Below are 25,278 nucleotides of genomic sequence, written 5' to 3'. Positions count from 1 at the left end.
TCATAAACCTTTTATTTTATGGAGCATCTCCTATTCAAGTAGTTAGGCTCAAGTCAGGAATACCACCTAAAGTCTAATATTTGTGTTCAAAGGAAAGTAACCATTTTTAACCAAATGAGAACAATGGCCTATTCTAAGATTATTATTTTTTTAGCATGACTTATTTCTATTCTATGTCTCTACAATTGTGATTTATATTTTGTAAATGTTATTGCCACCTCTAAGTTTTACATTCTAAAGCAGAAAGCAACATGGTCTGGACAAATATGTAAGAGCTGGGAATCAGGAAATCATGAATTCTAATCCCAGACTTGTCACTAACTCGTTGTATGGCTTTGGGAAAGACACTTCACCTCTCTGATTCCGTTTCCTCATGTGTAAAATGGGGATAACATTTGCTTATCCATCTTAAGGTTGTGAGGATTAGTTAATGCTTGTACAAAGCTATGAATATGAAAAGTGCTGAGTATTGGGACTAAATCATAATAAATCTAGCTATGTCACCATTCAGGGGTTGACACTCCTCTTCTACAATTGCTAGAAACAGCTGAGAATTTGTAGTGTATACATAAGCAGAAACAATGCACACCACAGCTGCCAGTTAAATCTCACATATGGAGCATGAGAAATAGAACTCAAATTCTGCTTCAAAAAACATAGGCCTCTATCACTTGAGCTCAATAATCTTAGCTAGTTATCAGTATTATCATCATCATCTTTGTGGGCGGGTTGTTATAGTTGTACATAATAGAATTTTTTATCTTTTTCCTTTTTAAAAAACCCACCAACCTAGGAAGTTACATATGAATAAACTACATTGAAATAAAGTTATTTAGGTTCCTCAAATGGTAGGAAATGCCAAATTTATGGCTGCAACCTTAATCCTGCTGTCTTGTGTGTATGTGTGCATGTGTGATGATACAGTCTTTAATTACATGATCTATTAACAGGGCTCAAAAAAGAACTAGATAAATTCATGGAGATTGGGTCCATCAATGGCTATTAGCCAGGATGGGCACGGATGGTATCCCTAGCCTCTGCCAGAAGCTAGGAATGGGCGATAGGAGTTGGATCATTTGATGATTACCCGTTCTCTTCATTCCCTCTGCGGCATCTGGCATTGACGACTGTCGGAAGACAGTATACTGGGCTAGATGGACCTTTGGTCTGACCCAGTATATGTTCTTATCTGTAGTAACGGATGCCCCCGAATTATGATTTATTACTATTTAAGAATTGCCCAGGCATCAAGGCCTTTTAGAAAGACAGAACAGAGGGCTAAGAAAATAAAAGCCCAAAGTCTCACGGCTAGTTTTCTTCAATAATCTGAGCAACTTCAGAGTTGCTGCAGCCTTTTGCAAGAACATACTGCTGGTGCAGCTAAAGAGACTTCCCCTTTCCCCCTGTCTGTGAATAAGTGAATGAATTAAAAATTAGATTAATATCAAACATTCAGATATTATATGATGTGCCAAATATAGTAGTAAAAGAGGGAATTTGATGGAATATAATATTATAGTTAAAACTGATATAAAAGGAAAGTCAACTATAAATGATACAGCTTTGGGCAAAATATTATAAACTTTAATGACAGGGGTTGCATTCATATTGATTTCTTTTATTTTAAGTAATAAAGTGAAGAAATAAGGTTATACTTGCAATCAAGCATGTTTTACGCTATCAAGTTAGTAAAATACACCTGTGCTAATAGAGGCAGTAAATAAAAGGAACTAAAAGCAAATAATGTGTTTATGAGGACACTTGACCACAAAATGGAATAATCAGAGATGTAACTGTTTGGTTAAAATTGCATAGGCTCATCTCAGCCATACATACCACCAAGGTCCCTTGTTAAAACAAGGAGAACAGAAATGGATGATTTATACAGTTGTTCCAGTCTGCTGGTGAATAACAGATCTTGAAGTGACTTTTCTTTGTATAATAGACTGTTAAAATAAGTTTAAAGAGCACCCAGAAAATACATAGGGACTTTGTAGAAGTTATATGAACCTGAACATTTCAGAAGCCAGCAAAGCGTTGATGGAGAAACTACAACTTGAGCAAGCATAACCACAAACTTGGTTAAGGAATGAACTGCAATTCATCAGCGTAGCGTAGCAATGGAAAGCGACTTGTGGAGGTAAATGGCTGTCTGGAGCAAACCAGACAGTGTTTAATGTACATCCCGAGATGGTTGTACCAACAGTTATGACCTAACTTGTCTTATACAAGCTGGTGCATGTGAGAAAATGTGTTGCATAAAAAGAGATTGGAAAACGTCAGTCCAGTTGGAAGAACTCAAAAGCTGACGTCACGTTCCCGGACTGGATAGTGAGAGAGGACAACTCTCATTTTAGTTGGATATTTTGAATCTTCATGAGAAGTATGGGTCACCCCACCAGCACCTCCAAAAAGAGGAACTAAGTTGAACCACCCAGGAGAAATAGGATAAAATGACCTGTCTCCTTCAGCACTTTTGCTTTTTGAAAGTGAAGACACCTGGAAGAGAGAAGATTGAGGTCCTGGGCCGGCCACCTGGGAGTCCTTTTGGTGACATCAAGTACCTACCTTCGATAAGCATCTTTAACTGTCTTTCTATTTTCCAGCAATTTAGGTTGCCCGCTTGTGCACCGGCAAAAAGACTATAGTTATGTCCGTCCTTCACACCACCTGTGTTTGCGGCATCAACTCTAGCTGTGAATGATAACTGGGCTGAAAACGGACACCTGAACAGTGATCCAGTGATAAGTAACACAGACTTTCTCTTAGGTGACCTCTCAAATCAGTCAACTGACCACTTCCTGAAACTGTACCTAATTAGTAAGGATGTGTACATGCCTGTGTATGTGTTTTAAAGACTGTCAGTGTTACAGTGAAAGTCTTTGTTTTGTAACATGTTCCTATCAAGATTGTTGTAATGTAGCTTTAAAACTGAACAAATTACTGTTGTTAACTAAGATTGTAGACCACTGTACATGTGTTCACCATAGTTAATAATTTCATACTGCCTTTCAAGTTCTAGGTGTATACAGACATAAAATGAGACAAGTGCGCAAGCTTTTTGAACTGCACTCAGTTTGTACAGTCTGGCATAAATGTAGGCATTTAAGTTAGATAGTTAGGAGTGTTAGTCAGATCTTGGGCTTATGAGACACTGGGAAATAGGTAGCAAGGGCTGACTACTATAGATCCATTGGAAGGAGATCTTGGTGAACTGGCATGTAAGTAGTTGACCAAATTTTCTTGTAAGTTTTGAATTGTTTTTCCTCTGATTGTGTTGGCAGCATTGGAGCGGACAACCAGTTGGCACAAGTGAGGCCCTATTCTGAGGGGCTCAGTCAAAAATCTAAACAAAATCACCTTTCCAAGATAGTAATTGAGTATAAGTTTTAATATTCTATTCTGATTGTGTGATTTGATTCTGAAAACTGGAATGGTTATAATAATTTTTCTAGTTTATGTTAGCCAAATCATAGTCCAATACTATTTTTGTCTTCCTATATTATTAGTTGCTATTGTTAAAGATTGTTAATAAAACTCTATAAAACTAAATTAAACTCAAGTGTTTTCCTTTAGTTAAGCAATCAAAATTAAAAGAACCCTAAGAAAGGTGGTATGGGTAATCATTTAACTAGTTGCTAAACTAAAATTTGTTATATATCCTCCAGATCACATGCTATTTTTCATAAGACCTCAGGCTCATTCAGTGCTCAGAATGGGTGCATAAGGGACAGAATTAAGGTTGCAAGGGAAACTGGAAATCTGGCAGTTCTTAACCTTTAAGTGCTTGACTTTCAGACCTAAATAATTCTTCTTTAACTCAAGGTTTTTATGTAATAAGTTAAACATTGTTAAGGGGCAAGGAGTCTACATTAGGCCATGTCTACATTTAAAATTTAGGTTGACATTGCAATGTCACTCAAGGGTGTGAGTTTTTTACACCCCTGAGTGTCATAGGCTAGGTCTACACTACGCAACTTTTAGCGACAGGGCCGTGCCACTACAGCCACATCGCTAAAAGGCACGCAGTGTAGCCGCTGTTTGTCAGCTCTCCTGCCGACAAAAAACGTCCACCCCCAACGAGTGGTGTTAGAGTTGTCAGCAGGAGAGCGCTCCTGCTGACAAAGAGCTGTTCACATCGGAGCTTGTTGTCGGCAAAAATTTTGTCTTTCAGAGGTGTTAAAAAAAAAAATAACACCCCTGAAAGACAAAAGTTTTGTCATTTAGTTGCCAGTATAGACATAGCTTTAGTTAAGCTGACCTAACTCCCAGCGGACACACCAGTATGTTGATGGAGAAATTCTTCCAGCGTGTCTCAGAGCGGTGGATTAAGTACAGCAATGGAAAAACCCCTTCCATCTCTGTAGGAAATGTCTGCACGACAGTGGTACAGCTGCAGCGCTGAAGCTCTGCTGCTGTAGCACCTGTATTGTAGACAGAGCCTTACTAAATCCAAGTAGTAATTAGTCTAACCGAAGTCTGGAGAGTCCAATTTGATGGAATACATACATTGAGGGGGCCAAGGAAAAAAAAAAAAAGATGTTACTCTAACTTAGACGTAGCTCTCAATTTGGCAAACTGTGTCTAAAACTGAACTTATCTTTCCTCTCAAACCATCTTCTGTCACTTTTGACAATATCATTATCTTTTCTATCACCTAAGCTCCCAGACTTAGCGTTACCTTAGACTCCTCTCTTTCCTTTGATGTCAAATCCACATAATTGCTAAATCCTGTCACATCTTTCACTACATTTCCAAAACGTTCTCCCCCAACCATACAGCCAAACTATCCATCTTCCTATTTACCACTTTCACTATGTTCCCTAAGACAATATTGCACTTTTAATAAACAATATATAAAACCAGCACCATGCATCCAACAATAGATCACCAATACAATGCGAACAAGGGAGCAAAGTTAAGGTTGGGCAGGCTGTGTAAGTTGGGTGGGTGATAGTAAATGATAAAGAATTGTCAATGGCTTTGGGCAAATGGTTAGATCACATTTCTGTTTAGTTCCTGACATTCTAACGTTTGGGGTATTTTAGAAAATGTCAAATTTTTGTTAAGAAAATGTAACTAGTTTGGGGTGCTACTTGAAGCCCTTTAAACACATTTTCAATTGCGACTTTTAAAAAAATGAAGTTATTTTGTTTACAATTATATGGTAATAGAAGACAAAATAATCAGAAACATTGAGCAAGTCAGATTCCATTTACTGGAGGTCAATGCCATACATAAACACTTGCTAGTACATTACAAGTTCTCAGTGGCTTGTTGCTGTATGTGACCTTGGGGAATGTAGAAAGTGCCAATGGGTCACACCAGCTTTCTTGAAAAAAAGTAAGGCTAAGATGCCACCTCACATGAATAACGTGAATGGATGTTAACTTACTTGATGATTAACATGTCAAGCGTTCATACACACGTGTTATGGTTATGAAGCTTGTGAGAAAGATTAGTGGCCTAAATTCCACAAGTTACTTTTCTGTCTCTGAGTAGAACAACTACTTTTTTGCATGTTCTTAAAAGAAGGAGAAAAAAATAAAATTTCTCTGCTTAACATCAAAGAAAAAATTAGAACAGTTTAAAATTTTATATACTAAAAATAAAAGAAAATGAGCAGAGGCAAAATATCAGTAAAACCCAGCTATGTTAACCACCGGAATTCTCCATGAAAACCTAAATTGGGCATACTCATATACCCATTTTAATTATACAAAAAGCTCTGCAGTGGAAGCAGTGTGCACTAAGACTATGAAAGTCTTTCAACATTTCTTGCTGTATAGCCAGCCATGTCTCTGAGGGGCACAAGATGCTGTACCCTTTCATTTACATAGTAAGCAGTGAAATATCTCTTATGATGAGACACTATGAACTCTGAAATTGTAATCACGCTTGCAACTGCTCTTTTGTTTTACATTATCTGTAACTAAGATCTCTCATATGTTTTGGTGATAGCCAGGTGATACATGCAATTTATCAAATGGCTTTGCAGTGTATCAAATCGCTGACAGTCTCACCTGCACTTTGTCTACCTCTTTCTCCTGCTTTGGAGTACTTCTAAGGTTCCAAACTTCTGAGCACGTACAAACAACTGCCATTTTAGAAAACAAAACAAAGCACCACAACAGCAACCCACCAGAGAAATGTTTACTACTTTCCTCAAAATGAGGAATTTGCCTTAAAAATTACATTGTTCTCAGATAATTTATTTAGTCCTGGCCAGAGGTGAAAGTAAGCTGGTACCAGGGTGGATCAGCTTCCCCTGGCAGCAATTTAAAGGGCCTGGGGCTCCCAGCAGCGGCTGGAGCCCTGGGCCCTTTAAATTGCCGCCAGAGCCCTGCTGCCGGAGCCCTGGGGAAGCGGCGGTGGGGCTCGGGCAGCAATATAAGGGGCCTGGAGCGCCTGCCGCAGCTACCACCCCGGGCCCTTTAAATCGTCCCCGGAGACCTGGGGAGGTGGCGGCGGGACGCCGGTGGCTATTTAAAGGATCCGGGGCTGCGGCAGCTGGAGCCCTTTAAATCACCGGCCGAGCCCCCAGCTGCCGCTGCTACCCCGGGGCTGCGGCAGCGCGGCTCGGTTGGCGATTTAAAGGGCTCGGGGCTCCCACTGCTGCTACCCTCTGGGGCCCTTTAAAATTGCCACCCGAGCCCCGCTGCTGGAGCCCTGGGGTAGCGGTGGTGGGGCTCTGGTGGTGATTTAAAGGGCCCGGGGCTCCCGGCTGCCGCTAGTGCAGCAGAGCCCTGGGCCCTTTAAAGCTCTGCCAGAGGCCAGGGCCCCTTCCAATGGTGATTTAAAGTGCTCGGGGCTATGCTGCGGTAGCAGCAGCTGGAGCCCCGGGCCCTTTAAATCACCCCCTCTGCAGCTGGTAGCTCCAGGGGTGATTTAAAGGGCCCGGGGCTCCCAGCTGCTGCTACCACAGCCCCGGGCCCTTTAAATCCTCATTTAAAGCACCCGGCTCTTCCGGTTGAGGGCCCCCCCCAAGGACTCCGGAGTACCGGTAAGTCCTTTAAGTTACTTTCACCCCGGTCCTGGCCCAGTGACAGTTTTAAGGTGCAATATCTTGCAGCCCATCAGGGTTAGCAATGACAGCTCTACACACGAAATCCCCCTTTTTCTAGAGTGTAAAGCTTTGTGGTTTGACTCTGGTTTGCATGCATTACGTGAACATTGCAGCTGCAACTCTGAAGACAATTCTTGTGTAACTGAATATATTACACCATCTTGATTCCCAAGTAATTTTTACATTTGAAATGCACAACGGCCGAGGGGAGCAACTTTGGGTAACGGGAGTAGCTAAAAGTGTGGACTTCACAGTCACATTCCCCCATTCTCTCTCTGTGCATTCTGTCTGCATCGAAGCAGCTACTCACAGGACTACTAGAATTCCTGAATTGGTGGTTCTCTCACTACAGTGTGCGGAATCTGGAAAAGTATTACATGGGGAAGAGATAGGGAAAAGTCGATTCTAAGAAAAATATTGAATGAAAAATTGTTTCTCTTTTAAAGCTCTCACTCTAATGCCATGACACTGTAAAGGTCCTTTAATTCTAAGTAATACTGAAGTACTAACCTGCAAAGACTCTTGCCCACTGCTGACAAGCACTGGCTCGATGTTGAAGGGACCCAGTTTTACCAGCCAAATAATCTGTTCACATGCTCTGCCAGATATTTGGAATGATCTAAATAACCCTTTTCAGTGCTTTGCCAGTTATGGCTTCCCAAATCCATGCCAATGTCAACTTTCTCGCTCTCTGATATAGATATTACATCTCTTTAAGAGAAAAAATTAGAAAATATTTATAAAGATTATTCACCAGTAAAGCCCGCTGCCTTATTAGTAGAGCTGGCTGGATGAGAAGAAAAATTATTTCATATTGACTGGATTTTTCCAAAAACTTCTACCTAATTCTATGAATGCCATCAATTTCCACAGATTTCAATGGGTTGTGAGCACTCATCACCAAACAGGAGGCCTCAGCATACTGCAAGAAGGGGCTTATATTATAAAATGTCCCATGGGATATAACGATACTTGAGTGTAAAGTAGAACTTCTCTGTACTTGGTAGATTCATTCCCTTTAATGAGTGCCATGTTTTGCATTTGGACCTGAATGTGAATATACACACAAATCACTTAATTTCCCTTAATGCATTAAACTAGTAACGAATCCAATTTACTCTTTTAAATCTACCTTTGAAAGTACAGATTTTTTTAAACTAAACACGCATTTGCTGGTATTATGGTTGCAACTGTACTGACTCGAACTGATCAGCACATACACTGGACTTTCTCAGGTTTCCTGTGCAGAGTATACTGTGTGCATCAAAAGGAAAAACTATGTCCTAAATATTTACTTGCATTTGGGACTTTTAAGTCGGCCTAAGGCATAATACTACCTTGTAGGGGGGAGGTACAAACACCATCCTACTTGTTTCAGAAGTCATTGGTAGCCCTCCTTGCCAGAGCAGTCTGTCTGCCCAACCCGCCCCCTCTGGAGCTGCTAGTGCTCTGGCAATACAACAGCCACCTTCCTTTTCCTGCTCTCCTCAGAGTGGCAGTTAAATGATGACTGCCCCTTGAGAGGGTGAACTGAGAGGGAAAAGGCTCCTTGCATTAGTTCCCTACTCTAGCACACCCAGGCGGGAGTGGCCATAATTTGTCCCTAAGCTTCAGCCTGGAGTAGAGAATTTTTTGCAGTGGAGTACAAGTCCTCTGAAAAATAAGGATTCGTAATGGAAACCCTGACAAATCTCTAACTATAGCAATGTGAATAACACCAGTGTAATTTCTAGCCAAAGAAATTGCTCAGTTTTCTTCTCCAGTGCTAGATGAAAACATTTCTTTGCTGACACGGTTATCAATCTTATCTAGTGACCTATTTACCTAACGCACACAATTACAGAACATACTCTTATCACAAGTACAGAATAGGCTGGGACATTAATGATACTGCAAATTCTGTGGAATTGGATTGTTTTAGACTTGGTCAAAAAGGCCACCTTTCTTTCATGTAAAAAGTCAACAAGCCACCCCAGAGGTTTTGCAAATGGATTTGTTACAGCAATTAATGAAAAAGAAACTATATGAAGATGATAAAAGGTGACTACTATCACCACGCACTGTTACACCAAGGAATCACAAAAAGACCTTTAACACACTGCTCTGGACACTTAGGAAATCAAAAATGCTGTCTGGAAAGTGACATTCCTTGACTTTCAATGAATCAGTCCTGTCTGCTTAGTGAATGCCCGACATTTTGAGAGGAGAGAGAGAAAGAAACAACACCTAAAACCAAATGAAGTTACTTCAACTTATATGTAATGGATGCTTTAAAAAGGGGTCAATCATGCCATTTAGATATGAATTTAAATTGGGAGCAATGCTGAAATACACTCCCCTCTGGAGGAGCCCCACAAACAATGGTATAAGGCAGAATGCCAGGAACCAGGAAAGAAGCTCTGGAGGGGATAAGTGGCCCATTTGGTTGCCTAATTAAACTGATAGAGTGGATTGGGGCAAAAACTAGGGACAGAAGTATGAAGCAGGCATGTTTAGGCCACATCTAAAAAACATTGACATTGTGGGGGTAATTGGAATGCCAAGGCATTTTAACTCCTGTAGACATCAGAGGCTCCAACGTGGGATTGGGCCACCCAGCTGCCCTCAAATAATAAAACCTTAGTGGATTAGGGGAATGCAGGCCCCCCATGTCTTCTAAAGTAGGGTTGCCAGGTGTCTGGTTTTTGACCGGAATGCCTGGTCGAAAAGGGATCCTGGCGGCTCTGGTCAGCACCGCCGACCGGGCTGTTAAAAGTCTGGTTGGCGGTGCTGCAGGGCTAAGGCAGGCTGGTCCCTACCTGTCCTGGCATCGCGCTATGTCCCGGAAGCAGCCAGCAGGTCTGGCTCCTAGGGGGGGGGAAACCATGGGGCTCCACGTGCTGCCCCCACCCCAAGCACTGGCTCTGCACTCCCATTGGCTGGGAACCATGGCCAATGGGAGCTGGGGGGTGGGGGGGCGGTGCATATGGGCGAGAGAGCAGCGCATGGAGCCTCCTGGCCCCCTGCTTAGGAGCCGGACCTGATCCAGGACAGGGAGCCTGCCTTAGCCCTACTGTGCCACTGACCGGGAGCCACCCAAGGTAAGCACGTGCCCCAACCCGGAGCCCCAACCCACTGCCCCAGCCCTGAGCCACCCCCCAGCCTGGAGCCCCCTCGTGTACCCCAAACCCCTCATCCCCAGTGCCACCCCAAAGCACACCCCCACAGCCAGAGCCCTCAGCCCTTCCCACACCCCAACTCCCTGGCCCAGCCCGGAGCCCAAACCTGCAGTTAGAGCCTTCATCCCCTCCCGCACTCTATCCCCCTGCCCCAGCCCAGTGAAAGTGAATGAGGGTGGGGGAGACTGAGCCACTGAGGGAGGGGGAAATGTAGTGAGTGGGGGGTGGGGCCTCAGGGAAGGGGAGGGGCTAGGGTGTTCAGTTTTGTGCAATTAGAAAGTTGGCAACCCTATTCTATACCCAAATACTAAACCTTTTAAAGCTCCATCTATAACTAAACTAATATTGGCTGTGGCTTGGAAGTGTTCATTTTGTTCCAGCTGATTACAGACAGACAAATGGAATTCTTTAGTCTGATTGCCTGGGTTTACTTAGGCCTTGTCTATACTATATAGTTAAGTCAATATAAGGCAGTGTACGTCGACCTGACTGTGGAGGTGTACACACTACAATGCTCCTCCTGCCGATTTAATGCTCTGCTACATTGACATAATAAAACCACCTCAACGAGAGGCGTAGTGCTTATAGAGTAATTAGAGCGACGCAGTGTCAGTGTAGACACTGGGTTGCTTATGTCACTCTAAGTGGCCTCCAGGAAGTGTCGTACATTGCCCATTGTGACCACTCTGGTCACCAGTTTGAATTCCGCTGCCCTGCAGTCAGGTACACAGGCATGTGCCCTTCCTACTTTAAAGCCCTGGGAATTTTTGAAATTCCTCTTCCTGTTTGCTTGGCATGGAGCGCTCACGTCACATCTGCCCAGCTGACCATGCCAGCTGTCTGCAGCAGACATGCTCCTCTCTGGAGTACACTGAAGTTATCGGATCTGCTGTGTCTGTGGGGAGAAGAGGCTGTGCAACCACAGCTCCGCTCAAGCCGCAGAAACTTTGATACCCATGGGGAGATTGCTTGTGGCATGGATGAGAAAGGGCACGATAGGGACACACAGCAGTGTTGTGCCAAGATCAAGGAGCTGAGACTGGCGTAGCAGAAGGCAAGGGAGGCCAATCATCACTCTGATGTGTTGTCAAAGACATGCCACTCCTACAAGGAGCTGCTTGTCATCCTTTGTGGCAACCCCACTTCCATGGCCAAGAGCCCCATAGATACTTTGGGGGGGACTGGAGACAATGGCCAGCGGAGTGAACCCCAAGGATGACGTGATGGATGAGGAAGTGGAGTTGGAGGAGGATAGGGGACATGCAACAGGGATATCCGGTGGCATGGCGAGCCAGGACCTCTTAACAACTCCGCAGGGGTCTAGCTAGTCCCAGCACTCTGGCTCTGGCACGCCTGATGCAGGAGTGGGGAGCTCCAGTAAGTACTCATTGTGCTTTGATACTGCAGGGAGACATGAGATAGAGCTGTGCTTTTTAAAATCAGGTTGGAAGAGGGATTGAAATAACCAACACAGGCACCATTTGTATCTGTTTCTTGTTCCCCGTGCAGCCAGGCAGAGGGAGCCCTGCAGAAAAGTTTGCTGATGCACACCGGGATGTCCCAGGAATCCTCCTTAGAGATCTCTAGGAAACTTTCCTGGAGGTACTCCACAATCCTCTGCTGAAGGTTTCTTGGGAGGGATGCCTTGTTTCTTCCCCCGCTGTAGGAAACTTTGCTGTGCCAATCAGCAATTAGTTCTGCAGGCAACAAAGCAGCACATAGGTGAGCAGTATACAGACCCGGTCTGTAGCCATACGCAAGCAGAAGCTTCAAATTGCATTCTCAGTTACCCTCATGAGCAAAATATCAGCTGCTATCACCTCTGTCTATGGAAAACGGTGCCAGTACTCAGAATAATGGCCCAAGGTGCTTGTAGTGATACCCCTGTGGAAACCCTCCCCCTCGTCCCAACTTGTCCCTTCCCCTCCCTGGGCTAAACTGACCATGGCTGGGGCTCCCACTATGCTGTGTGTCTGCCAAGGGGAAATGAGAAAGTGGTGTTTATAGCTTGTTTTAATCAAGGCTGTGAGTGCACTAACAATAGTGCCTCTGTCTATTGTTTCTTTAGCATCTACAGATATGCCCTTGATGGTCTCCTCCTGCACACCAGGTGAGCAGCTCCATCACATAAGGAGACGAAACAGGAGGAGTAAGGAAGACATGTTCCAGGAGGTGCCGTAATCCTCTGATGCTTCTGATTGCAAGCAGAGAGCATGGAGAGAGGCTATCAATGAGAAACTGCATATGGATAGCCAGGAGAGGAAGCAGGGGCAGGAGTAGATGATATAGCTGCTACAGGACCAAACAGACATGCTAAGGTCCCTGACCGAACTGCAGACAGAACACATCCATGCTCGTCTCCCCTTGCAGCCCATACAGAACTGCCTTCCATATCCTCCCTACAATCCTCCCCGCACATTCCTCACGTGTTCCTGGGCCATCTCAGTACCTCATGCACTCCACCCCCAAGGGACGTGTATCACAATGACAGCTGGACATACACCCAACTGCGAGAGCCTCATTTGAATATGTGCTTTTCATTTTCATGTCCCTTGCAGAACATATCACTGCTGAATAAAAATGAACTTATAGAAAGATAAGAAATCTTTGTGTCCTACAAATGGTGATTGCTGCTGAAATTCATACACAGTGGCAATTAGTGCATCAGCATTGTAAAATTAACACACACACCAGAGTCATTACAAGGTTCGTACTACAGTGCAAGAAAACAATGCCTGGCTAAATGCATCACAGACAGACATATTACTTGGGTTCATTGTCAAAATGCTCCTTTAAAGCCTCCCTGATTCAAATAGCGCCCTGTTGAGCCCCTCTAACAGCCCTCGTATCTGGCTGCTCAAAATCAGCAGCCAGACGATCTACCTCAACGCTCAACTCCTGTGGAAACTTCTCCCCCTTAGTTTCATAAATGTTATGCAGAGCACAGCAGATTGCTATGACCATGGGAATATTTTCCTCATTGAGGTCTAACCTGCCAAAAAGGCAGCGCCAGCGACCCTTTAATCAGCCAAAGGCTCATTCAACAGTCATTCTGCACCTACTGAGCCTGTCGTTGAAGCGCTCCTTGCTGCGGTCAAGGTTTCCAGTGTAAGGCTTCATAATCCATGGGAGCAAGGGGTTGTCCGGGTCTCCAAGGATCACTATTGGCATCTCCACATCCTCAATTGGAATCTTCTGGTCTGGAAAGAAAGTCCCTGCTTGAAGTTTTCTGTACAGGCCAGTGTTCCTGAAGATGTGTACATCATGCACCTTCCCTGACCACCCCACGTTGAGGTCAGTGAAACAAACCAGGTGATCCACGAAAAAAAACTTACAAGACCATAGAAAAGTAGCCCTTTCTGTTGACAATCTGTCACAAGGTGGTCTGGGGCCAAAATGGGGATATGCATGCCATCTATCGCCCCACCGCCGTTCGGGAATCCCATTGCTCCAAAGCCATTCACTATTTCCCGTACATTTCCCAGAGTCACAGTCCTTTGTAGCAGGAGGCGATTAATGGCCCTGCACACTTGCATCACTACAACCCTCACGGTGGACTTCCCAACTCCAAACTGATTTGCGACTGATTGGTAGCAGTCTGGAGTTGCCAGCTTTCACACAGGGATACCAACTCGCTTCTCCACCATTAGAGCAGCTGTCATTCTGGTGTCCTTGTGCTGGAGGGCAGGGACGAGCTCCACACACAGGAACGTGGCTTTTCACACCTGAAATTTCTGAAGCCACTGCTCATCATCCCATCCCATAATGATGCAATCCCACCACTCAGTGCTTGTTTCCTGTGCCCAGAACTGACAGTCCACTGTGTGCAGCTACTCCGTGAATGCCAGCAGCAATCTTGAATCGTTTCTTTCCATGGCATGCAGCAGGGCAGACACCATGCAGTCATTTTCAGACTTGGAGCTCATGAAATACTGCAGGATCAGCTGCATTGTGTTCATAATGCTCATCACAATATTGGACAGCAGTGTAGGATCCGAGCTGTGAGACAGAAATGGTGGGTGCGCAGTTTACAGGAGTTGTCGAAAAGCAGCGTGAAACGTAGTCAGAAGCCCATGGAATGCTGGGACGGAGAAAACTGCATGATGGGATGGTGAGCCTGCTCCCATGAGTCACTGTGAACCCTTTCCAGAACACCCAGCAGCAGATGGTGGTGAGTTGCACAGTGGAATAGGTACCCACGGTGCTCTGCCCTCTCTGTCAATGCAAGAGCACCAACTGTGGACGCGATCTACCATTATATGGAGCGTTGTGTGGACATGCAAAAGTGGTTTAACTACAGCAGTGGATAATCATTGACAGAACATAAGTTGACTTTGTAGTGTAGACATGGCCTTACTGTTTTCATTGTAAGGTAGACAACACATTCCAAATAGTTATTTAAGCATGAAAGAGTAGATTTTTCAGATGGGCAAAAGCTAAAATATTCAAAAACCAGCTGTAAGTTTCCAGGGAGAACAGATTTACTTAAATAATAATAATGCAGAAACAAAGAGAAAAAAATACAGCTATTTTGACATATTTGTTGGCTAGAATCATACTGATCACCACCAATCACTTAAATAATACCCTAGATGTCCAATTAGCTAACGATCATTGCACCCTATGCCCATATCTTCCTATGTAATCACTTCATAATAAGTCCTCAATCACTTTTAGCCCATTTTAGGAGCTTTTCAATTTAGGAAGTAATGGTTGTCAATAGATAGCTCACAGGAGAGCACCAACTCAAGTCCTATTAAATCCAGAGGGTTACAGAGTTTTGCTGTTTACAGACATTACTGTTATTCACCATCATTATTCTCTGGCCATGTTGGTGATCAAAACAAATGCTAATTTTTGAGAGCAAATATATTCATTGAAGAGATTAAGCTTTTCATTTCTAGGAAGACTACTGCTCTCACTCACCCAGTGGTTAAAAAGTATAGTTCTCATGTCTGCAGCCATCAGGTACATACTGAATTACAAAATAATCAAAACCCATAGAACCAAAAGCCTTTTCCCTTTCAAGATGATAGGATGTTAGAAGCTCAGTCAAATATAGTGAATGAGAGCCAATCTCTGTTTAGAGCTTTAAAAACATTCCATCCAAAACTTTAAGCTGTATATGTATTCCAACACACAATCAGTGCAGAAAATTAAGCAACACCTAAATCCCGTCCTGGATCTGGGACACAGTCACTATAGCTTGCTTTATAATTGCAAAGTCAGAGAGAGAAAGATGACTCCATTCTGGGTATATTCAAACAAGAAATGTTGCTTCGCTTGGAGGAGAGCATAAACAACAACTCAGTGAATTATAGATTTCCTTGCATGAACCAAAAACAGTGAAGAAAACAAACGCAAACGGTGGGACTTTGCAATTGAATCTCAAGTGTTGGCAACCAAGCAAATGATATTTTTGGCCTCGTAACTCAATCATTAAATCAGACAGTAAAAGGGACCTATGGAAGAGTAAGACCCCCTTACCGAGCGCCTGTGTAACAGCAAAAGGAGACCAGTAGGAGGTGAGAATTACACTGGCAATCAAAGTAGCATATAAATAATCATAGTTAACCATAGTAGACTTTCTACGAACTCAAATACAGATACATTTTAGAACATAAAATATGCTGCGATAACATCTAAAACTGTACATCTGTATCTCTACTTGATACCAGAGCTTTCACACCACCTCTCTAACAGCTCTCCTCAATCCTAACCCCCATCCCCCAGACTTTTCCTTTGCTCCATCACCCGTCTCCAATTCTGAGGTGTCCCTCTTATGCTCAACTTCCAACCCATTGTCCCATCCCCGAGACCCCATCATTTCCCGATTCCTAGCTCATCCTTCCCTCATCCTCAGTCATTTTCTCTTTATTTGCTCCTTCCCTTCCGTTTTCAAGAATGATCTGGTTACCTCTCCTTAAAAATGCTGTATATTCCCATTACCCCAGTTTTCTCTTGGATCCCACCCCACCAATCGTCTTTCTAATTTCTCCACTCTACTGAAACTGCTCTTACTAAAGCCTCCAAAGACCAAGTTTAAAAGGCTCTTCTCTGTTCTTAAACTGCAAAATATAAGGTCAAAGCACTTTCCTCTGGTCTAATTTTTCTACTGATGTTCTGTGGTGTCATTACTAATTTGATCATATTGGAATGATTGATTAATAGGCTGGCACAGCACGTTTCACACTGCCTTTTTGGTCTTTAAGCAAAAATTGACTATTTTTTTCCAGTGGAATGTGCCTCTACAATTTACTTACAAGATGATCCTCTCTGCTTTGCTATTAAAACCAGAAATGAAAAAAATTAAAAAGTTAATAATTCAGAAGAGGAATTTTCTTATGTTCTTACCTGGGGCATCTGTCCTAAATAGTGGAGGGTGAGTTTCTTTGGCTCTAGGTAGAGAATTTCTCCAAGCTCCTGGTAAGGTTTCCAGCTGGGTGTCCAATACCCATGCTGAGTGAGTTGCTTGTGTCTCCTGTGGTAGTTCTCCCAAAACATTTGCTCCCTTGTGGATTCCCAGCAGTTATAAACGGTGCTACTTCTAGCTTGGACCTTTGCACCTTTCTGTGTGGGGATGGGCAATGGTCTTATGAGCACAAAATAACGAGGGTCCAAAGTCTTAGTGTTCCCAGGCATCCTGATCTTGCTATTCATCAACCTGCTGGCTAATTATACTGGTCCCTGGGTGGAACCCCGGTGCTTCTACTGCTGCTATTGGTGATCTTGATCCCCTTCCTTTCACCTCCAAGCAACCCCTGCCACAGAACACAGCCCTTAAGACCAACGGTCACCTGCTGCATGGACCCCAGAGATGATCTTCCTGTTAATTTACAAAAGAAACTTATCAAAAGTATCTGCCACAAAATAACCTGAGATATAAAGCCAATCCACTCTGCAGTACCCTCGGCTAGTGGAAATAAATCGTTCATGAACAAACCCACAACCCTGCCCCACTAAACAACCAACAGGCCAGGGAACCCACAACACACAGGGCTGAACAGCGAGCTCTCTGGGATCCCTCTGAACAGCTTTAGTTATTCATTTCAAAAGACACAATAAAAACCATCTCCTTGCAATTTGAATTCTAACAAGAGGACAATAGGTAGGGCCCCAGACCAGGCGATGCCCCCCTCCCCACCCCCACAGCACAGAGACCCCCGTCTTGAGCTCAGGAGCAGAGAGACACACAGTTCAGAGACACTCCCAGGGTCAAGGAGCTGATGCCCCCCTTTCACTGAGACCCCCCCAATCCTCCCTTTGAGTCCAGGTGCGGAGCCCCCCCTCACCGACCCCCCCTCGGAGTCCAGGTGCTGAGTCCCCCCACTGAACCCCCTCCCCCGAGTCCAGGTGCTGAGCCCCTCCCCACTGAGCCCCCCTCCCGAGTCCAGGTGCTGAGCCCCTCCCCACTGAACCCCCCCCCCGGGAAGTCCAGGTGCTAAGCCCCCCCTCAGCGACCCCCCCCCTCTGAGTCCAGGTGCTAAGGCCCCGCCACTGAGCCGCCCCCCAGAGCGTGTCCCGGAAGCAGCGCGTCATGCCCCAGCCCACCCGCCCGAGACGGCGTCCCCTGTTGCCCCTGACGACGCGTCACAGGCCTCGGCCGCCTCCCCTTGGGTCCCTGTTCCGCGGCGGGCGGGGCAGAGCTGCTGACGTCACCCGCCAGGAGACTGGACTGTGCCAACGGCGCTTCTATGCAGCGCTCCCCCCTTCCCCCAAGGGCCGGCGGGCAGAGCTGGGACCTGCCTGCCCCACTGGGGGGCGCTGGGGTGGGGGGGTGAAGTGGTGCCTGGTAAAGCGCTTGGGACTCAGGGCTGCTGGTTGGCATCTCTCACTCCTCTGCGCTGACACCCTGGCTAGGGCGGCCCTCCAGTGCCAATCCCCGGCCCCACAGCCTGCGGGGTCTGGCTTCACACAGAGCAGGGGCGGGTACAGAGCCCCTTCGCCTGTAGGGCGCACACGGGGTGGTCGCAAGGCCCTGGCTGGTGTAAGCTGGGAGGATTGCTACCATAGGTGCTGCTGCATCCCCAGCTTGAAGTGGTTTCCAGGGGGGTTACAGCTCAGTTCAATGGCTTGCAGCATTCAGCACCCCTCATTGCTACCCACCCCAACATTTCCCTGCATTATCCATGTGAGACTGGGCAGTCATGTTCTGCACGCACAGCAGACTGAAGCTGGAACATCAACAGATTCAGAACTGGTTGGGGGTGGTGGGGACCAGCAAAAACCATAACAATTGCATTAAGGCATTTCAATATGTACTATTGTGTCTACACACCAGCATCACTCATGCTGGTGGGTAACTGAACCGATTCCGTGCGCAGGGGGAACGCAAATTTGTATTACCCATGATTTTGGCCCCCGGTTGTAAATATCATGAAATTACATTATGATTAATAGGTTGAAAATGTTAGATGAAAGATATAGAGAAGAGCAAATTCCTTTGGAAATATTCACTTTCACAATACTCCATGTGGAGGTTTTTATTCACTCTTCCCATCTGTAAAATGGGAAGAGTGAAGTATAGAGATGAGAGGTTCCTTGGTCAAAGAAATACCAGACATGCTCCTGCTTTATTGGAGACAACGGCAAACCTAGTGCAGGATTGGACCCATAGCCTGTTAGCTGCATAGAATTAGAAATCAAGTCTCCTGCCTCCCATGGGAAGCTCTAGGCACTAGCCAACATCTCAAAAAACAAACCAACCAAACCACACACACACCTTTTCAAACGTCACGCAAATCTTGGCAAACAAAGCCCTAACTGCTGGAAAATGAGAATTCAATATGAGTTTAATACTATATCTTTTCTGGCCTACAATACATACAATAGCAGCAGAAAATAGCATATTATTTATAGTACACAGTTTCCAGCAAATAAATGTTTGTATCTTGTTAAAAACTCTCCCAACCTTTTGAATTCTATAAAACTTGGAGGGTATTATTTACAAATACATGTTCTGTTTCCTAAAAAGAGATGCTTAAATGTGGGGGGAACCCCACAGTACTCCCCTCCCATTTATTTTCTTTTACTTTAAATAACTTTGCTAGAAATAAGATTGAAAAATAGTTATGTATCCTAGCTGCCCACAGTCCAAAGTGCCATCTTTCATGGCAATGCTGTAAAATAATTTACCCAACCCTCCTACCTGGACAAGTAGTTCTCAGCCAGGGGTACGTGTACTCCTGAGGGTATGCAGAGGTCTTCCGGGGGTACATCAACTCATCTAGATATTTGCTTAGTTTTACAAAAGGCTACAGAAAAAGCACTAGCGAAGTCAGTACAAAACTAAAATTTCATATAGACAATGACTTGTTTATACTGCTCTACATACTATACACTGAAATGTAAGTACAGTATTTATATTCCAATTGATTTTATAATTGTATGGCAAAAATGAAAAGTAAGCAAATTTTCAGTAATAATGTGCTGTAACACTTCCGTAGTTTTAGGTCTGATTTTGTAAGCAAGTAGTTTTGAAAGTGAGGTGAAACTTAGGTTACATAAGAGAAGTTGGACTCCTGGAAGATTGAGAGGACTAAACCTACTAGCCAGAACTAGATACCAAAGATTAACTCTTCCCTCTCCCTCAATCAGGGCTTTGTCCAAATCATACTGCTCCTTCTTATGCACCATTTCCAAGACCTCGCCTTTTCTATCTGTGAGCAGAGCAAGGTAGGGATTTCCCCCCCACATCATAATTTGTCCACAGGCAGTTAAGACTTCACATTTGGTGATCTGTCAAGGAAAAAAAAAAAAGTTTGTCCGACTTTTCCAGCTGTGGTCTCAGTCTCCCAAGGACATGAAAGTAAAAACTGTTATTGTAGGAAGTGTCTAAAGGCATTTCTTAGCCTTCTGTTTGGTCTGTTCTGGATGATTGCACCTCATTTCTGGTTTCTCATTTTAATTTTCTTGGGTTTTAATGTGTCCGATCTCCTGTGCTCATATATTTAGTTTTGTCCTCACTCAAATATAAATTAAAATGCTACCGCCACCAGCACTCTGAGATGGCGAGTCAGAGCGGAGACTAAGCATCAATAGCAGTAGGAATCTGACCTGATACTTGAGAGCTTTGTTGCAGGCTAAAGGGTTCTGACAAACAACAGACTCTTGTTAATTTCATTTTGCCACTGACGCTGCATCTTGCAACACTGAACAGCAGGTGTATATACATACTAAAACCCTTTAGGAAATAATTCATTTCCATGATTTTCTTAATACAGATTGCAACATCTCACTTAGCGTTAGACTTTTATTCTAGGGATTTAAACAGAAAGGCCTGATCTACTATCATCATGCAAAAAAATAAAAATAAAATAAATTGGGTTTTAGGAGCAGCCTTAATGACTAAAAATTTGATTTTACATAAATACAATGATCCCTGTCCTTGAAAAATTGAGATTTGATGGGTCTTAGTGATTTGTTTGCATTAGAACAAATCTCATATTTCATACATCTGAAGACTAAAGCAAGTAACTGTTCCCGAGCTCATCTCCTGGCTCTGACGTTGGAACTCTCACTGTTTGTTTTGGCGGCCGGGCAGCATGTGTATGTTGTGTGTACATGCATAGATTTCTAATGAATAATGCTTCAAGATCTATTTTTACCGATTTTCAGTCTTCTTGTTAACATCCCTAATATAGACTCAGATTTAAGGCCAGAAGGGACCATCAGGATCTAGTCTGACCTCTGGCATATCGCACTCCACCAAACCTCACCCACCCACTCCTGTAATAGACCCCTAATCTCTGGCTGAGTTACTGAAGTCCTTTACATCATGATTTAAAGATTTCCAATCATAGCAAATCCGCCATTTACTCTAATTCAGACCAGCAAGTGACCCATGCTCCATAGGAAGGCAAAAACCCACCAGGATCTCTGCCAATCTGAGCTGGGGAAAATTCCTTCCTGACACCAAATATGGCGATCAGTTAGACCCAGAGCATGTGGGCAAGACCCACCAGCCAGACACCAGGGAAAGAATTTACTGTAGTAACTCGGAGCCTTCGCCCTCTACTGTCCCATCTCCAGCCACTGGAGATATTTGCTACATGCAGTTGCAGAGGGGCCATGGGCCATTGTATGCAATCATACCATCCCCTCCCATAATCTATCAAGCTCAACCTTGAACATAGTATTTATTTCATTTCAATGTCATTAGAAAATCCGCCCATCCAAAGCTCTCGAGCACATCTGATAGTATAGTGTACAAATCTTATCACTGAAATAACAAACTCCTCTTTTCCCTGCGATCCATTCAGAATGCACAGGAATTACTCTCTTAGCTCCCTTGCTCCAGCCACTCTCTCCTCAAGCGATTGGATGAACAGATGAGTTTCTGGATATGCATCAAGTGCTTACAGGCTTGAATTGTACCTAAAAACAAACTGACAACACTGGTATAATGCACTCTTTGCTAGGTGTGTTATGGAGCAGTGGGTAGCCACAATCTGTACAAAGAGCCCTATGCCAAGCCCTGGGCGGGGTGCCTAAGGGCAGCCCCCAGCCTGTGTCCCTGATGTGCACCATCTAGGGCAGGTTGAGGGTCCAGGGCTCCCCACAGCAGCTCTTATGGCCCAGCTTTGCCTTCCAGCCTGGCTGGAAGTGAGGCCTCACAGGGAAGAAAAGGAGCAGGGGCAGGGCCTTGTGGCAAGGAGGGGCTGAGGTGGGCCACTGGGAAGAGGCTGGCGCCACCCCAAGCCTCGCTTGGGCAGGTGTGGGCTGGTACCACAGGGAATCTGGGACAAATTCTGTATTGGAGTCATTCAGCCTAGGACCGGGACTTGAACTCTGCATTTCGGAACAGTCCCGCCCAATTCGGACTAGGTGGTCACCCTCGGTGGGTCTCTTAGTACATGAAAAGGAGGTGGCAATTCACAGGAAGCACTACAAGCACCTCTATAGCGAGTGCATGTTTGTTTGCTCTGTGTTAACAGCAAACAAACAAACAAAGCATCTTTATCAGTGAAGTTGAAGCCTTTATCATTTAGCTGTTAGTGCTGCATCCAGTCTTTACCACCCAAGCTCTCTCACCCTCATGACTCCTCCTTTCCACCTCCACCACCACAGAATCGCCTGCTCTTCTTTCTTTCACTTTTCCCCCCGACTTCCCCTCGCATGCTACAGGCTGACCCCAGGTGTGAAGAAGGGACCCAGGCCCTTTAAAGTATTACATGCAACTTTCTGCACTAGCAGCCTCTTTCTTACCAGGCAAAAGGTATTGATTTCAGTGGGAGATTCCCTGCGTTAAAAGGGACAACAGCTTCAGGCCCTATGTTAGGAAGGATCAGGTAGTCTTCTTTCTCCACCTTGTATATACCACTTCTTGCTGAGTTTGTCCCTCAACACTCCCTCTGCCTTGAAAGTTGGCTGGAAAATTCCTTCTGGAGGGGCAGACAATGAACAACAATTGAATCAGCTCCAAGATGCTCAAGCCCCTTGCCCAGCATTGAGTGCGGCTCAGTTAAGCCTATTTATATGGAAATGCCCCTGTGTTTTCTCGAAGGCAGCGCTGTATATATTATTCAGAAACAAAAAATGGGTTTGCAGTTTTACATTTTTGGAGACAAAGTGTGCACAGACATTTTTATTCTGTGGCACGTGAGGAATCAGGAGTAGAGCTTTCCAATTTGGTCAGCACCTGTTCTACAGGCATCAGATTCTTTTACTACCCGTTTTTATATGATCTCAGATACATTTCTCTGCTGCTCTATTCGTTGTCCAGTCTCATTTTCAGGGGTTATTCTGAGAAAGACAGGGATGACAGTATATTTTTGAAGGTTTTCTGTTTGTAATTTCTCCATCCAACATACAATTTTGGTGGCAATTTAACAGCTCTTACAAATTACATTCTTATCATTTCTTGGTTGTCAGAGTAGAAGTCATCTCTTTTTACCACAATGTTTTCAGTTTCTTATTGCCACTGTATTTAAGACAAAACTTCATTTTTTCTTTTTTGTCCTTCGCCTCTATTTCTTATTCCTCAAGGGCAGTGTCAGAAATTCAAAGCTGGTTCCTGGCTATCAGATGATCCAGTATTTTCTCGTCTTTCAGCAGTTTTGTAGAAACTCGCTCTTCCTTCAGTTCCTTCCATCTAAATGGCACCTCTTAATAAATTACCCTTTGTCTTTCAAGCAAACATCTCGAAATGTGACATTTTGAATGTATAATAGTTGCATTCCAGTGTATACCATTATCGGGCATCAAGCACAAGGCCAATAGAAAATCACTGGTGCAGAAAATAAAAAGCTTTGCATATTTGTGCTCTTGCCCTCCCGTCCAAAACAATTGTGCTCTGTTCCATATTAAAATCAAACTTTTTGAAAATACAGGAGGAGTTCTGTCAAGAAATAGCAAAGGCTCCCCTTCTTCCCCAACCTCATTTTAGTTATTGGGCCGATTTTCCTACCTAAAGGGTAGAAGCAATAGCTTCTGCAGAGGTATGTGCCTCCTTCTCAATCTGAATGGAGCATTATCTTCAATGTGTGTCATTTCAAGTCATAGTGCAGGGATGGTAGAAGCTGGCCCAATCAGTAAGCCTAATCCAGCAGCAAAGAGGGAGTATTTCTCTTCAGGCATTTCAGTCAAATGTGTATTACCCCACAAAATTGGGGAGGAGGGAGTGAGAATGGATTAACGGACACCTCCACATCCCCTGCAGCCCTACACGTCTATGAAAATTGGTTGAACACAAAACGCTCTGTGAATATCTGAATTTTAAAACAAATCTGGTTCCACTATGTTCATTCCCATTCCCTATTTAATTTCCTCAGAAAGAGTTTATGGCAGAAATGACAGAGACCCAGGACACGTGCAACGCATGTTGAAGAATAACTGTAGAAAATAAACTATGCTCACTTGCGACTGTGCATATTCACACAAGAAATCTAATGCTACATTACAATCCCCAGGACCCCATCCAAAGGGTAGTGATGTCAAGGGAAAGACTTCTTTTGACTCCAATAAGCTCTGAACCAGATGCCTAAGCAGGCAACAAAAATGTAGTGTGAATTATGGGCCTGAACCTCATTCACACAAAGGCCCCTTTGTATCACTTGGGTAGTGTAAAGGCCCCTTAAAGCGGGAATAAGTTCTATTTATATCCACTTTAAGCACAATGGCATGACTAGAGTAGTGTAAAGTGGTTGCAGTATAAATAAGTAGTGAGAAGCCCTTGGAGTTTTTCCATTGACTTCAGAGGGGCCAGGATTTCACCCTATATGTCGAATTTGACTAGCTTGGATTTTGAATATGTAAGAACATTAACATACCGTGTGCACATGAGCTACAGACCACGACTTTTTCCATAATTATTTGGTAAATAAGCAGTATTGCCAGTCTCAAGCATAAAAACACACACACACACCATGGAGTCAGCCCCCCAAAATCACAATTATCTTGAAAATCTCAAGCAAGTGTTAAATGCCATGTTCTTTTTAGTTACCTTCTGGTTTCTGAAGCTTTAGGATACACTCGCTTCAAGCTTTTCACCCCAACCATGAGGGCTAAAAACTTATTTAATACACATACAACAGGGCCCCCCCCCCGAAATGCAGGACAAATATGTGACAACCTGCCCCCAAGTCCCGGCCAGTGATGCACCAGGGCTCAGGCAGGCAGCCTACATGCTGTGGCCGGTGGCCCCACGTCACTCCCAGAAGCGACCGGATGCTGGCATGTCTGGCGGGGGTGGGGAGAGTAAGGGGGAGGCTCCGCTGCCCCCCTCCTCACAAGGGGCAAGCAGAGACATGCCAGCAGCAGGGCTAAGGTGGCTCCCTGCCTGCTCTGCCTCCCTTCCTCCACGCTGCTTTGCTCCTGGAAGCAGCTGGCACGTCCCTGTTGCCCCGCCCCCGGGGGGTGTATCTCTGCATACTGCCCCCGCCCCAAGTGCTGACTCCGCAGCTCCCATTGGCCGGGAACTGCGCCGCCAGCCGGGGCTCAGGGGCAGGTTGTCACATATTTGTCCTGCATTTTGGGGCCCCCCCTGTAATTGAGGGCCCCGTGCCACCACACTGTTTGTTTTATGGTAAATCTGCTCCTGTGTACAGGGGAAGC

The 25,278-nt window shown here is 44.6% G+C and overlaps 1 protein-coding gene across 1 annotated transcript in view; it reads right to left on the bottom strand.

Annotated features, from left to right (window-relative positions):
* Nucleotides 1–16,884, bottom strand: part of CCDC60 (coiled-coil domain containing 60) — a 110,175-nt gene extending 93,291 nt beyond the window's left edge. Inside the window, exon 1 of the mRNA XM_065417495.1 lies at nt 16,579–16,884. Within this exon, the coding sequence (XP_065273567.1) occupies nt 16,579–16,884 (306 nt within the window). The remainder of the gene's footprint in view (nt 1–16,578) is intronic.
* Between the last annotated feature and the right edge of the window lie 8,394 nt (nt 16,885–25,278).

Source organism: Emys orbicularis, chromosome 16 (assembly GCF_028017835.1).
Source record: "Emys orbicularis isolate rEmyOrb1 chromosome 16, rEmyOrb1.hap1, whole genome shotgun sequence".
Classification (NCBI taxonomy): domain Eukaryota; kingdom Metazoa; phylum Chordata; order Testudines; family Emydidae; genus Emys; species Emys orbicularis.
Note: the sequence above shows the minus strand (reverse complement) of the source record. Positions and strands in the feature narration are given on the sequence as shown.